A 15185-nucleotide genomic window follows, 5' to 3' on the forward strand; every position below is an offset into this window, starting at 1 on the left:
CAAGACACACTTAACATGTTTATTGATCAAATGAATGAATGAGAGTTAGATCTTAATTCAGAGGATCTGGTTTCAAATCCCACGTCTGATACTTCGTACTTGTGTGATCTTGAGGAAATCACTTAACATCCTTGTTGTTATTAAATCATTTAAATTCTTTAACTTTTCACGACCTCATTTGGTCCTGATAAACGTACTGAAGTTGTTTGCCATTTACTTCTCCTGCTCATTTCACAGATGAGAAAATTGAGGCAGACAGGGTTAAATAACTTGCCCAGGGTCTAAGCCAGTGTCTAAGGCCAGATTTGAATCAATGAAGATGAGTCTTCCTGACATAGACCCAGAATTCTATCCAACTGAGCAATCTAGCTCTCTTTTAACCTCCCTAGGTCTTAGGTTTTTTAATCTATAAATTGAGGGGATTGGGGTAGATGATCTCTGAGATTCCTTCTAGCTCTAGATTTATGAAACTCTAATAATTTCAGAATTGAAAGGAAGCTGGGGAGCCATGCAGTCCAACAGTAGCCCTAAAGGAAAGAATTCTCATTCTTTAAAGAAGCCCTTTCGAGTGGTCATCAGAATCTTCCTGACTTTACCTTGAGAGGTTGTAAGGTATCCTTCCTTTAGATGCTCCTAATTGGAAAGACATATTTCACTAACTTCAATTTTCACACTTTGAAATTATCATTCATTTTTCTTCCTTTATTCTCTCTGACTCAAAAGGGAATAATAAAAGAAACAATACAAAGTATCTAATATCTCTTCTATAGGACATCCAGTCTTTTTTTTATTCTCAGAAAAAAATTATATGACTCTCTCTCTCTCTCTCTCTCTCTATATATATATATATATATATATAAATATATATATATGTATGTATATACATATACCTAAAGTTAAGTTTTTGCCTCTAAGTTTAAGACTTCACATTTATTCTTAATCAAGATCATTTCATTTGATACTAACTAATATTTTCACCCAAAGGCTGGTACTTTTCTTAGTTATGTGTCTAAGTGATCCCTTCTCAGAACCTTGCTTTTGAAGGCTTACATTTAAACATACAAATTATTGAAATACAATTTTTTGAACTTTACAAGCCCTCAAAATCTGCCTACAGACCCTTGACAAATCATAAATCCAGGAATGTGCTAGAGCCCACCTGACCTGGCTAGTGAGAGCTGATTATTAAATTTTTCAATGTGAATAATTTACAGATCATAAACTGCCAAATGCTAAGCCTAAAAAAGTTATGGAGAAAATGTTGACAATGCAGATTCAACTGGTTTTTTGTGTGTATATATTTTTCTTCTGGGGAGCTGATTATTAAACATTTACTAGTCACCCACTTCATGAATCCTAAACCTGGGCAAATTCTGATGAATAGCATTATCTGAAGACGCGGTTCTTCTCTCTCTCTCCTCTCTCTCTTTCCCTCCCTCTTCCTCTCTGTCTCTCTTTCTTTGGCTCCATGATTCTTCATGATGTTATGTGGCTGATATTGATTGATCTGGAACAAAAATATAAATAGGAGTTCCCATGTATTTACCTCACCAAGGGACCAAGGAGAGGGAGAAGGGTGAAACAGTCACTGAATTCCTGAAGGAAGAGGAAAATTTAAAGTGGGTATCAATCTGGGAGTTTTAATAACACCAAATACCATGGATGGAAGGACCCGCAGAAGTATCAAAATCAGCTAGCCTCCGAACCAGAGAACCCCTCCTCTCCCCCATACCTGACAAGAGTTCTTCTAGTCTTTTATTCAAAATCTCTTGTAAGGAAGATGGCATTACTTCCCAATGCAGTTAATGCTACTTTGGGACTGCTCTAATTGTGAGAAAGATTGGTTTTCATTGTCCTTTTAAATTAAGTCTAGGGGTGGCTAGGTGGCACAGTAGATAAAGCACCAGCCCTGGAGTCAGGAGTACCTGAGTTCAAATCTGACCTAGACACTTAATAATGACCTAGCTGTGTGGCCTCGGGCAAGCCACTTAACCCCGTTTGCCTTGCCAAAAAAAAAAAAAAATCTAAAAAAAACCCCCAAGTCTAAAACAGTCTCTTTAAAATATCCAGCTATTAGGGGTGGCTAGGTGGAACAGTGGATAGAGCGCTGGCCCTGGAGTCAGGAGTACCTGAGTCTAAATCTGACCTCAGACACTTAATAAATACCTAGTTGTGTGACCTTAGGCAAGTCACTTAACCCCATTGCCTAGAAAAAAAAAACCCAACATCCATCTATTTCCATTGCTTCTGTTTCTTTCATCTATGGATAAATGAATGAATAAATGAATGAATAAATGAATTCAGTTCCTAATACTCATGACAACCCTTCAAATACACAAAGACTGCACTCATATGCTTCCTAATCTTTTCTCCCTCAGATCACAGAAGAGTCAGTGGCAGAATTTAGTGGGTGGTAAGGTGCTGCACTTAAGATTTAGAAATATCTGAGTTCCAATCTCTCCTCAGATACTATGTGACAGTGAACTAGTCATTTGAACTCCCTGAGCCTCAGTGGCTTTGCATATACAATGGCAGTATTGGGGTCTATGGCATTCTATAGTTCATTCCATCTCTACATCATGATCTCGTGATTATTCTGGGTCACATTTTGCTGATTTGTAAGCTGGTGGAGCTGGATTCAATAACCCTTAAATCCATCCATGACCCTAAATCTAAGCTACAATAAACCCAGACTGAGTCCAATAAGAAGGTTATTCAGAATACCTAAGAACAGCTATCTGTGTATGGAGATATTTGTAAATATATATATATATATATATATATATATACATATATATATATATATATGTATATATACACAAATACATGTGAGCACAGAAACACACAGAGAAACACACAGAGAAACACACCCACAAACACCAGCCCACACACACATACACATACAAACATAAACACTTTCACACAAACACACATACAAGCAAACACACACACAAACACATACAAACTAAAACACACACATACCAATACCCATATAAACACACACCCATACACAAACACACACACATATGTTGAGTTCTGGGAAAGTTAGATAATGTTAAAAGAGCAGAAATCTTGTGTGCACTGAGCCCTTTGAACACACATGCAAAGTATGGTTTTCATGTTCATTTTAGTGTCTTAAAAATTCCTGAATCTGGTAGGTGTGATGCTAATAAAAGCTGGTGGAACAAATGACCCTCCTCTTCTCTTTATGAATCCATTGCTAACTATTTCACTACTTGTATGGACTCCTACACTTAAATCAACTCAATCATGGGTAACTCTCTTAACTTCCAAATCCTGAGAAGGCAGGACAGTATACTGGCCTTTCTGACTGTATGGTCTGTTGCTCTCCACTGCCCCAAACCCATGCTCACAAAATCCTAACAATAAAGATTCTGTTCTGTTAACCATAAAGAGTCAGAGTTGATGGGAAGGAGGCTTGGGAATAGTGCAGTCTGTCTTTTGAAGAGGTAATTGGTTTAACTAAAAAAGGGATGCTAGGCTTCTAATTACAATGATTTTCTGTTTCGCAGAAAAATGGCTAATGCTGTCAGGATAGTGGAATGAGTAGCAAATTTTGTTTTTCTTTTGTAGGCACCACCCATGGTGATTCTCTAGTGCTCCCATGATGGGTTCAAAATTTCATTCTCTGTTCTTCTAAATCTAAAACAATGTGGTCATTATTAGCCCAACTGAGCTTGTTAAAAGTTCTTTTGGGTGGATTAATGCTTTGAATGATTGCTGTCATTGTCTTACTGTCTAGCTCAAAAAGGACTGACTTAATGAGACTTGATTCTGGAAGGGTCTCCTTGGCTCCTTGACTTCAAGTCTGTCGTCTTTAGTGTTTTGATTTTTTTTTAATATTCAGTAACAATTATATTCAGAAACAGAGGCTAGGTACATATAGGCAGGAAGGAGTAAATGCTAGCTTCTGAAATCTTTTTGAGCCTCTCTTGCTAATTCTCCTTTAGAGATTAATCTCGATTGGTTCTCCATACCCATGTTGGTGAAGTTTGGACCATCCTTATTGGTGAGGATATTACCTAATTTTCTGACTATATGCCAGAAAAGGGGGTTAGACTTCAGGCATCTGGAGCATGGTATGGAGAGCCCATATTTTGGACATAGATATGGATGTCTTCTAGGGGAGTTCTTGATGCTATATGCAGATATGGATTCAGGGATGTGGTGAGAAGAACCTGAGGCTTAGGGTTATAGAAATTGGGTACCATTCATTGTGAATGGTACCTTGGTCAGTCATGGCTTTGGGCTTCACCATCCTCCTCTTTATAATGGGAAGGTGTTTTTTTTTTTCCAAGTTCTTTCCATCTCTAAGAGTTATGGTCCTCTGAATTCAGTAAACATTAATTAATTCAATAGTCAATTAAAGAAAGGCAAAGCACACTTATCAGGGATAAGGAAACCAGAGGCAGCATCTAGGAAGAATAATACCAACATATAAGCACTTACTATGTGCTAGTCAATAGTCTGAGTAGAGAAGGAACTTTGTGGCATGACATAAGGGTCCTGCACATGAAGATAAGTCCATAACTCACTTCTTGGAGCTCACGTGACCAAGAACAAAGTCTAAAACAATGACAAGGAGGCAGGAATTACTTTAGGGCAGCTATTAGCTTGGTAACCTTGAATAAGTCACTTGATATAAAATGATTACTGAAATAGTTAATGTTTGCTGAATTTATAGGAGCATATGCTTTGGAACCTGAAGGAAATTCAAATAACATGAACTTGAGAGTTCACCTGGTCCATAGCTATCCTTTTATAGATGATGAAGCTGACTTGCCCAGAGAAAGCATGCCTAGAATTAGAGAGCTAAAAATTAGACAAGGTGAGATTCAAACCCACATCCCTTGACTCCAAATTCAATCCTTTATGGAATCCCTTTTCCAAGGAAGTATTGAAAAAATGTTGCTTGCCATAGTGTGCTACAGTGTCCATGAAATGGATTCTAGAATATTTTGTTGGGAATGAGAGTTGGGAGAGGGATGGGGAGAGAAAGGAAGAAGAGGCGAGGCAATTGTGTCCAACTTCATTAGATTGAAGTTTTGCTAAATGAAGTGCATCAGCATGGTTATAATTAGCACAAAGAGGGGAAAAATGCAATCGGCTCACATTTCCTACCTGACCGGATGGAATAAGAGACATAAGCAGATAGATCACACTAACAAAGCTGTTACCATTGAATCATCACATTTACTGGGGAATTATGCAAAGGGAAGTCCAACTTTGCTTTCTCTATTGTCCACTGATGCACACTTTCTCGGTTCAGTTTGTTTCACCTGCATGCCCAACTCACAATGAATGAATCCAAGCTGAAGATCCTTTGGGGAATATGTTTAATTTTCTCTTGAGGACGGGTGCCTTCTTTCCTACTGTAATATTACCGGAATTCTGGATTATGTTGGCAAGCTGGGAAGCACAATAGATTTGATATTTTTTTGCCCTTTAAGGAGCTGTTTGCAAGGACCTGATAGTAGCTTTATGCTCTGGTCTAAGTACCTGATAGGGAACATGTATGTATTTCACTTCTAAGACTGCTGTTACAACTGGGAGGATAGGTGACTACTTCAGGATAAGCTGCCTCTTGGACTGAAGTCATAAAACTTTAAAATGTAATACTTAATGTTTTCTTTTTTTTTTAATTTCTGGATATACACCCCCAACCAATTCCCAATGAGCCTTCCTTTTGAACAAAGAAAATTCATGAAATGAAACTAGCACAGGGACCATATTACTATTTTGTAGTGACCATACCACTATCAATGATCTGATATCACATGCAATATTCTGTACTCTTAGACTTCCATCTTTCCAAAGAAAAGGACTTATTTCCTTTCTTAATGGATATTCATAATTTCAAAAACATACTATTCAGAGGGACTGAAATCTTTCTATTATAGATTTTTCCCCTTTTCTTTTGCATAAGGCTCTAATCTCTTACAATGTACATCATCTTGGGAGAACTCTCACTTTAGGTTATTATTAGTCACTCCACTATTTGGATAAAAAAATATAAGAACAGATTTTTATAGGAGGAAAGGAAAGACATTGTGAGGATGATAGTCATAAAAGGTCTTACAATAAAGAGGCCCTGAAAACTAAAAAGACATCAGCTACTCCATGCTTTTGCCTAGGATTCACCCTGCCTTTGTGATCATTGCATAATCCTGGAAGTACAATTGGAAAGGACCCAAGAGATACTCTAATCCAGTCTTATTCTTGTCTGGAAGGGGAAATTGAGGTCATGAGAGGATAAGCAATGTTCTCAATGACACAGAGGCAGCAAATAGTAGAGCCAGGTTTGGGAGCACAGTGTCAGATTCCCAATCCAGTTTTCTTCATGCTTCTCCATCCCATCTGGAGTAAAAGGGAAGGGATGACAGTATCACAGCCTCTGATGTCCCTCCTGAGTCTAGGTGTATGGTCCTCAGACCATTTAGAAAAAACAATCCTGATGAGGATTTTCATTGACATAGGGAGCCCTCCAATGAGGAATCAACTCTATTCATGCACTTTATCACTTGGGGAGACCTTTATGAGCTCCGAGAACTGCCTAGAGGTCACAGAAAGAGAAAACTAAATAGTCAATGTTTGTCACAGGCAAGTCTCTCACTTCCATGGTATGCATGTAATTTTTCAAAGAATTTCAAAACCCTTTACTGCTTAGGAATCTTAAAAACAATGAACTGAGACACAAAAGTTCCTCCTTATTTTACATATTAGGAAACTGAGACTGAGATTATTTAAAAGACTGTTCTAAGTTTACTCATCTATTTAGAGTCTAAGACAGAGATAGCATCCTAGGTCACATTTTTCTCAGTGATATTTCAATTTAAGTTATCAAACATATGATAAACATCTTCTATGTGCTATTAAAAGTATTTAGCATTGAAATAATTAAAAAAAGTTAAAGGGACATAGTTTCTCGGTAATTTAATTCTTTTATTAATAAGGCCAGCTGGTTATTAATTAAAAAAAGATGGTATTTGGTCTTCTCTCTTAGAACAAGGACCATCATGGCACAATTGATAAACACATATTCAATGAGGGTCTGAGAGTGATTGTTGGATGGGAAAACTTACCTCAATACTTAGGCCACCCAAAGTCTTAAAATATCTAGACAAAAGGATTTATCTCCACCCAAGCTTGAGTGGAACACAATTGACTTCCTGATGCATTCCAATTATCAGTAGTGTTTTTCAAAAGGTTGAATGTTTTAGAGGACTTTGGAAGGAGGGGAGAACTGTGAATACTTCCCCAAATCACTGGTTATCAATAATCATTTCTCTTCGCATACAAAGTAGCAAACAAAGCAGTCCTTGTTCCCCAGGGTGTGATATTCTATGGAGAATAAATAATATATATTTTAAAGTCTCTGTATATGCATACAAAGACATAGAGACAGAAATATGAGTGGGCATGTGTCTATGTTTATATATGAAAGCAGATATATATGTATGTATATATTAGTATATATGTGGGTGTGCACATGTGTCTGTGTGTATGGGTAAGAGAGTCAGAGAACTGAGGCATTAGTTTTCTAATTTCTTATATAAACTTTAATTAATGCTGTAATTCTTTTTGATATCACTTTCATCTTCTAATAACATTCTACACATAGTCTTTCTTTATATTAATAAAGTGCAGTTAAACAAAACAAAGAGACCAATTGGCAGTGACTGACAATGTCTGCCTCAATCTACACTTTTAGTTTTCCCTTTACTGGGAGAAGAAACCTCTGTTTCACCATTTATTCCTTAGTAAGCAGATTGATTATTGAATTGATTTAAATTCACATGTCTTTTAACATCATTTTCCTTACTATTACTGTGGTCATTGAGTATACTTACTGCTCAGTGGTTTCTTCTTACTTCACTTTTTTTTTTTATCAGTTCATTCAACTCTTTTCATGTTTCTCAGAATTCCTTATATTTGTTGCTTTTTCAAGGCACAATAATTGTCCATTTGGATTCATATACCACAATCAGTACAATCTTCCATCAATCAATGGATATCTCCTTTATTTTTATTTTTTAAAATTCTGCTTTACCTCCTTTTCCCAATAAATCATCTTTCCCCAACTGACTTCTTCCTCTCACTCCTACCTGGTATCAATTCTGGACATGGGGATCCATGGATGAGCACTATGATAACTCAGTCCAGTAGAACTTTCTACAGTGCTTGACTCTACCAACACAGTGCAACAAGAAATCAATTTGATTTTCTTGTGTGCTATATTTTAAAGAATTATTGCAGGGTTAATATGGCACAAATTGCTAAAGGAATCAACAACAACCAAAAAAACCCAGCTCCAGCCACATTTTGATGGGATTTAAATGCAAAGAAATCCCATCTAGAGGAAATGTGGAGACACTGTCAGATTCACTCCTTTTATAACACATTATATAATCATATGTTGATCTGGAAAAGACTAAAGAAGACAACTAATTCAACCTTTTAATTTTATAGATGAGAAAGCTAATGTAAAGAGAATTTATGTGACTTATCAACAGCAATTAGAGGTGGGAATTGAACTCACATCCTCTGCTTCTAGAACCAATGTGACCATTGTATGATGCTGCCTTTCAGAATTACTATTAAAAGTACAGTAAACTCTAATAAACTTACTAATGCAACAATTATGGAGGTACAACAGTGCTGAAGAACATCTATTGGTCATTGAAGATAAACTTCATCTATGACATATATAAATGAGGCTTTAGCTGCGTTAACAGTCTTTTAATTGTTATATTCATCACTGTAGTAGATACTTTTGAGTAGATACTTTTTAGAGAATTGGAGGGGAGAGTCATGCTAATTAGAAGGTTATCCCCAAATGTAACCACAATTAGTAAATATGTCAGAAAGAACAAATAAGATAAAGTAAATCAATTGACAAATGTTCAATGGCTTATTTACTCTGTTTTCATTTCCTATAGCTTCGAAAGGCAGTGATGGATCATATATCAGACTCATTCCTGGAAACCAATGTCCCCTTGCTGGTACTGATTGAGGCTGCCAAGAGTGGGAACGAGAAAGAAGTCAAGGAGTATGCTCAAGTTTTCCGTGAACATGCCAATAAACTGGTGGAGGTAAGTCACTCTCATTGCTACATCGCGTGCTGTGAAAATCTAAAGGTTCCTCATGTACCTGATTTTTTATTTGTGATGCAAAAAGATCTCTATTTTAAACATTGGTTCTGAAAGCTACATGGTGGAACGCATCTTGCTCTTGATGTTTAGATTCATTGAAACCTGAAGCTGGGAAAGGAAGATGGCAGTTGACCTGTTCTGATACCCTTCCCCTCGAGTTTGTCTACTTGTTAATTGAGGATGGAAGGGAGATTTAAATAATGTTGAAAAGAAGAAAGATGGGAAATAAAGCAAAAAGACCGAATTGTGGGGAAGCAGAAGTAAGGATGGGATAACATCATGGCAAATAGGATAGTGGCACTATATGCACAAATTTGTGGTTAAAGATGGGAGGTAATGCTAATATGTAGGATATAAATAAATTGGTCTGTTTAACTCCTAAATTGCTTTAGCCTCCTTTAAAAAATGGAATTTTAGGGGCAGCTAGGTGGCGCAGTGGATAGAGCACCAGCCCTAGAGTCAGGAGGACCTGAGTTCAAATCTGACCTCAGACACTTAATACTTACTTAGCTGTGTGTGCTTGGGCAAGTCACTTAACCCCATTGCCTTGCAAATAAAATGGAATTTTATTATGTATCATATCCAATAATAAGTATGGATATATTTTAAAGCATATATTTATTGGAAATGATAAGGCATAGATATTATCATATTTACAATGGTACCAAACTCTACTTAGGGCTTAATATGTAAAATTCTGTACAATATTTTGAATGGAATTTCTTTCTCTTCCTGCTGCATTTTGTTGGTAACACAAAAACATTGATAAGTTATATGGATTTATTTTATATTCTTAACTGTGAAGTTATTCTTTTAATTAATTTTGGGTTAATTGTCCTTCTAGTATTCTCTGAATAAATGTCCTGCAAAAATAAAAAAAAAACAAAATGGGTGGCGACTCTACAATCCTACATTATCTAACTGTCCTCAGTCAAGCTTTGAGTAGACTTGAGACTGTTGAAAGAAGATCCAAGGGCTCATTTTTTGTTGTTGTCTTTTTTGCTCCTTTCCCTAATCCCCTTCTAACTATGGGTTTAAACTATATGGATAGTCATTTAGGGAGATTGTTCAAGTATGTGCCATTCAGTTTGTGAAAGAATCTGCAGGGAAGGGACTTGAGTTTTCATTTCTCATTTACAACTACAGGAGCTTATATTTTCTAATTGTATGGATGAAGTATTGGAATGCTTTGAGAATACAAAAGGGAATTGTGTAGCTTCATTGAAAGAGATTTTGTAAAGAGATGAATAATATCCAGGCTGCCTAAAGAAGAATGCTGGAAAACTTCAACTAAGCAATAGGAGAAGTTTTTTCCCAGAGAGCTATGATGGTAAGGGAAAACAAGTGATAACGAGGTAGCAAGAGATATCACAGCCAGGATCTAGAATTTTTTCTACTCATCTTTAAATATTGGTTTTTATATATGTTAAAATATAGAGCAATGGTCTTAGAGAAGTACTTTAAGAGTTCATCCATGAAAGAAATGTTGTTTAGAAAAATTATGATATCTAGGATGATTAGATGGAGAAGACAACCACCAAACAGGATGGAAACAGATTGACCATAATCAAGACAGTATAAGAAAGTGAAGTGTCCTTGAGACTTAAAGACCTGAATTTAAGAAGATGAAAAGAAACTGAAGGAGAGCATGAGGAAACATGCAGGAAAGATGAGAGACAAGTAATGGAAACTGGTTGGATGATTAGTTTTTACAGAGGTGAAAGATAGTCTAGGAGTAGGAATTCTAACAGAGATGGATATACTCTCAGATGGACAGACACAGATGAACAGACTTTCAATACAGATTCAAAACAAAAGCACTTTTATTGATACCCCTTTTCCCCTCACCCAATCAGACAGAATAGTTTTAAACCTGAAGTAAACAAAATAGTTGGAAAGCATCCTCCCCTCCAAGTATCTCCATTTTCTCTATAGAAATTGTCTTTCCCAAGTAAAGGTAGTTAAGAAGGAAAAATATCAAGGAGATATTTGGAGAAATCAGAAATTTGAGGATTTAGATACCATTAGCTTATGAGCTCATTGAGAGCAGAAACTTTATTTTTTATTTTAGTTTTTTGTCTTTTTTTTTATTTAATAGTATCTGACCCATAGTATGCACTTATTGTTCAGTCTTTTGAGCCATTGTTGCATACTTTGGACCTCCATTTGGAATTTTCTTGGCAAAGATATTGGAGTTCCATTTCTTCCTCCATCACATTTTGTTAGATGAGGGAATTGAGGCAAATAAGACTAGATGACTTGCCCAATATCACACAGCTAGTCTGTGTCTGGGACCAGATTTTAAATCAGATATTCCAGACTCCAGACTCTGCTTTATTCACTGTGTCCCCTGGTTGCCCAGCATTCACTTAATCAATGTTTGTTGATTGTTTGATTGAAAATTTAGTGGAAAGGGATATTTTGGTTTAGAATGAAAGAGAAGCAAAGGGAAAGCAGATATGACCAGATCTGTACCTGAAACAATGACAGAAAGAAAAGAGAAATAGATTCTCCTAACTGGAAACTCTAGAATGGAAGTTAAATTGAGAGGTCTTCATAAAATTGTGAATGCCTCCAGAGATTGCCATACCTACACAGGGAGCTCTTTGTTAAGATTTTAAAAGGTCATTTATCAAGAAAGAGGGAATCAAGGAAAGGAAGGTTAATGCTGAAAAATCAAAAATAGGACAGTTCTTTAGGAAGAGTGTAAGAGATGCCAAAAACCCAAGTAAGACTAGATTTTCAGAAATAATTAAGGTTACTAAGACAGGCTTTTTAAATTATCTTGGGAATAAGGAAAAGGAAGAGAGTTCATATTTTTAGACAAGATAACATGATGTTAATGGATAATTCAGAAAAAATCCATGTTACATGGAATCCAGTTTTTCCTCCTTTCTCTCTCAAAAATAATGATATAATAATAGAAAAATGGAAAGAAAAATGGTTGCAAGGAAATTGAAATTGAGGAGAAAGAGGACATAAGGACAAACCTTATAAACTACATGAAACTGGATCTCCTTGGTTGGATCAATAGACTATCCAGGTTTCAAGAAAGACTCGGAGAGGTGTCAGCCAACTAACTCACAGATGATAGAAGGAAAGGAAATGACAATCCCTACACTCAAGAGCTTACAATCTAAATGGGAAGATAATATATGTATATACATACATACATACATACATACATACATACACACACATATATATATATATATATACATATAAACAATTTTTGTACAAGATAAATTAAAGACAATCAAAAGAGGGAAGATATTAACATAAATGGCAATCAGGAAAGGGTTCTTGTATTTTATTTATAGAGCTGAAACATGGAGGAAGTTAGAAAAGACTGAAATTGCAAATAAAGGACAGGGAGGACAACCAACAAAAATGAATAGTATCTGGAGATGGTGTGTTTCTGAAGATTAGCAAGGAGGCTGCTGTCACTAAAAAAGGTGTAACACTCAAAAAGGAGGAAAACATGAGATGCTAAAAGGCATTAAAAGCTGAGCAGAGGACTTTATCTTTGATTCTGGAGGCAAGTGGGAGTCCCTGGATTTGATTGAATTTGGGGAGGTCAGATTTGAGCTTTAGGGTGATTACTTTCACAGTTGAATAGAGCATAGATTGGAGTGGAAAAAGGCAAGATGGGGAATCTAACCAGCAGATTGTTATCACAGTCTAGGCCTGAGGTGATGATGAACTGAAGCAATGAGGTAGAATTTCAGATGGAGAAGGGGGCAAAAATGATAGATGTAATAAAAGTATAAATCTTTACCGGAGAAGTCTACAAATTGTTAGATATCTGTGCCATAAAACTTTAAAATTACTTAGACATTAACATCTGTGAAAGTCAACCAGAAATGAAACACTCAGATTCTAACAGAACATTGGCTTCTTACACTGGTCACACTCTATAATGCTAACTCTTCAGCCTACAGTACATGGAGAAGGTTTCCCCTTATAACGTGTCGTCTACATTCCCAGTAAGTAGATCAGGTATATCTATGCTATCAATTATCATCAGCAGGATAATGTCTCAAAAGTTCATAGAGCCTGTGTAATAGTGTACTGCATCTTAATCACTACCTCCTCAGAGTCTTCAGAGGGACTCTCATAGGGATAAATCTCTAAATCTATGATTTTTAGGCCTTGTGCTTGAGTTTTTAATAACAACAATCAACTACACTAGTAAATATTGAAGAACATTTATGGAAAAGGGATATAGGTTTTTTTCATGTAGCATAAATCCAATATGAGACAATAATTTCAAATGGTAGCCATGAAAGTTGATGCAAACTTGGGCTGCTTTCACGTGATTATAAAGTATATAACAAGGGAGCTGATAATCCGCTTTATTCTGAATGTATGATATCATATCTGGGATATTGTGGTCAATACTGGATGTAATATTTTAGGGAACTGACAAGCTGCAGCATGTCCAGTCGAGGGTGACAAGACAAGGAAATGAAAAAAAAAAACCCTTGCACTATGTGAAGATAATTTGAAATAACTGGAAATGTTTAGGTTAGTGAAGTGGAAACTTACACTGAGAAATGATAGCTGTCAAGTATTTGAAGACGTGTGAGGCTGAAGTGGGATAATCCTTATTCTGTTGGACCCTACAGATCAGAAGTAGGAGCAACGGGTGGAAAATTGAAGGATGTAGATTTGGGCTGTATTTGTTGGCAGGAATTTCCTAGCTATTGTAGTTGTTCAGTGATGGGTTGAACAGTCAGGTTGGGTGGTGAATTCCATGTCTAAAAAGGTTTCTAAGCAGAGACTGGATAAACCTGTTGGCTGAAATGAAGAAGGAAATCAGATTTCATGGAGGTCTTCTGGGATCCCATGAAATTTAATCCCATAAAATGGATACAATCTATGAAACTTTAACTTATCTCCTAAGTTACAGAGAAGCAAGAGGGAATAAACTACAATATATAGCAAGTTTCAGTATGTACATGATCTTTCTTATTCTTACTCCATGTTGGTGGCAAGCAAGAGAGTACCTAAGATCCACCCAGCATGAAATGACTAGGGCATCGGAAGTGAAGGGTTGTGCTAAGCCCTCTTTTGTCACAAATGTATTAGACATCCTCTAGAGTTGTCAAATCCATTGTGGCACCAGTACTATACTGGCAACCTGCATCCCAGACAAACCACAACATTAAGGAAAATAATACAAGGTATAGCGTTATGTGCTGTCTGATTACAGAAGAAATTAATGGACATGAGGGAATTAATTTATCAAAGGAGATTTCTTTCAATTACATACTTATTTCCTGTTTTAAAATGACAATTATCAATTATATTTCAGTTTTTGAGTAAAGGGTATTTTTAAAATAAATTTTATTTTTTGTTGTTTTTTTGCAAGACAGTGGGGTTAAATGACTTGTCCACAGATAAGTAATTATTATATGTCTAAGGTCAGATTTGAACTATAGGGCTGGTACTCGATTCACTGAGCCAACTAGCTGCTTTGCAAAAGAGTATTTTTGAGAACGAGATTATTCTGATCCCTTCTTCAGATGTCAGTTGGACATTAGTCCTAAAAATATGGGGCAATGTAAAACAGTTAAGGAGTTATTAACTCTAAATTTTGCACAAGATAACTGCCACCAAGTGACTTGCCTTTCATTAATATTTATTTTAAAATTATTTTCATCAATTTTTAGTTTAAAGGAGAATGTATTTATTTTGTTCAGTCATTTCAGTCATGCACAATGCTTTGTGACCCTCTTTGCTTTGGGGAGGGGGCAAAAATACCAGAGTGGCTGATCATTTTTTCTTCCCTATCACTTTACAAATGAAAACTGTGGTTAAAAAAGGGGGGGGGGTCGAATTACTTGTCCAGATTCATACAACTAGTAAGTATCTGAGGTCAGATTCAAACGCAAGAAGATGAGTTTTCCTGTCTCCAGGCACCACACCTCCAAGCTGTCCTGTGTATTATGTATTTACAGTTATGTATGTATGTATATATATATATATACTATATTCAGTGGTATTTAC

At 36.2% G+C, this 15185-nt stretch overlaps 1 protein-coding gene across 2 annotated transcripts in view; it reads left to right on the top strand.

Annotated features, from left to right (window-relative positions):
• Positions 1-15185, top strand: part of CTNNA2 (catenin alpha 2) — a 1546517-nt gene that overhangs the window by 1216442 nt on the left and 314890 nt on the right. For both annotated transcript variants that reach the window (XM_074196107.1, XM_074196106.1), the window contains one exon: positions 8961-9113. In XM_074196107.1, coding sequence (XP_074052208.1) covers positions 8961-9113 — 153 coding nt within the window. The remainder of the gene's footprint in view (positions 1-8960; positions 9114-15185) is intronic.

Source organism: Macrotis lagotis, chromosome 1 (genome assembly GCF_037893015.1).
Source record: "Macrotis lagotis isolate mMagLag1 chromosome 1, bilby.v1.9.chrom.fasta, whole genome shotgun sequence".
Taxonomy (NCBI): Eukaryota; Metazoa; Chordata; class Mammalia; order Peramelemorphia; family Peramelidae; genus Macrotis; species Macrotis lagotis.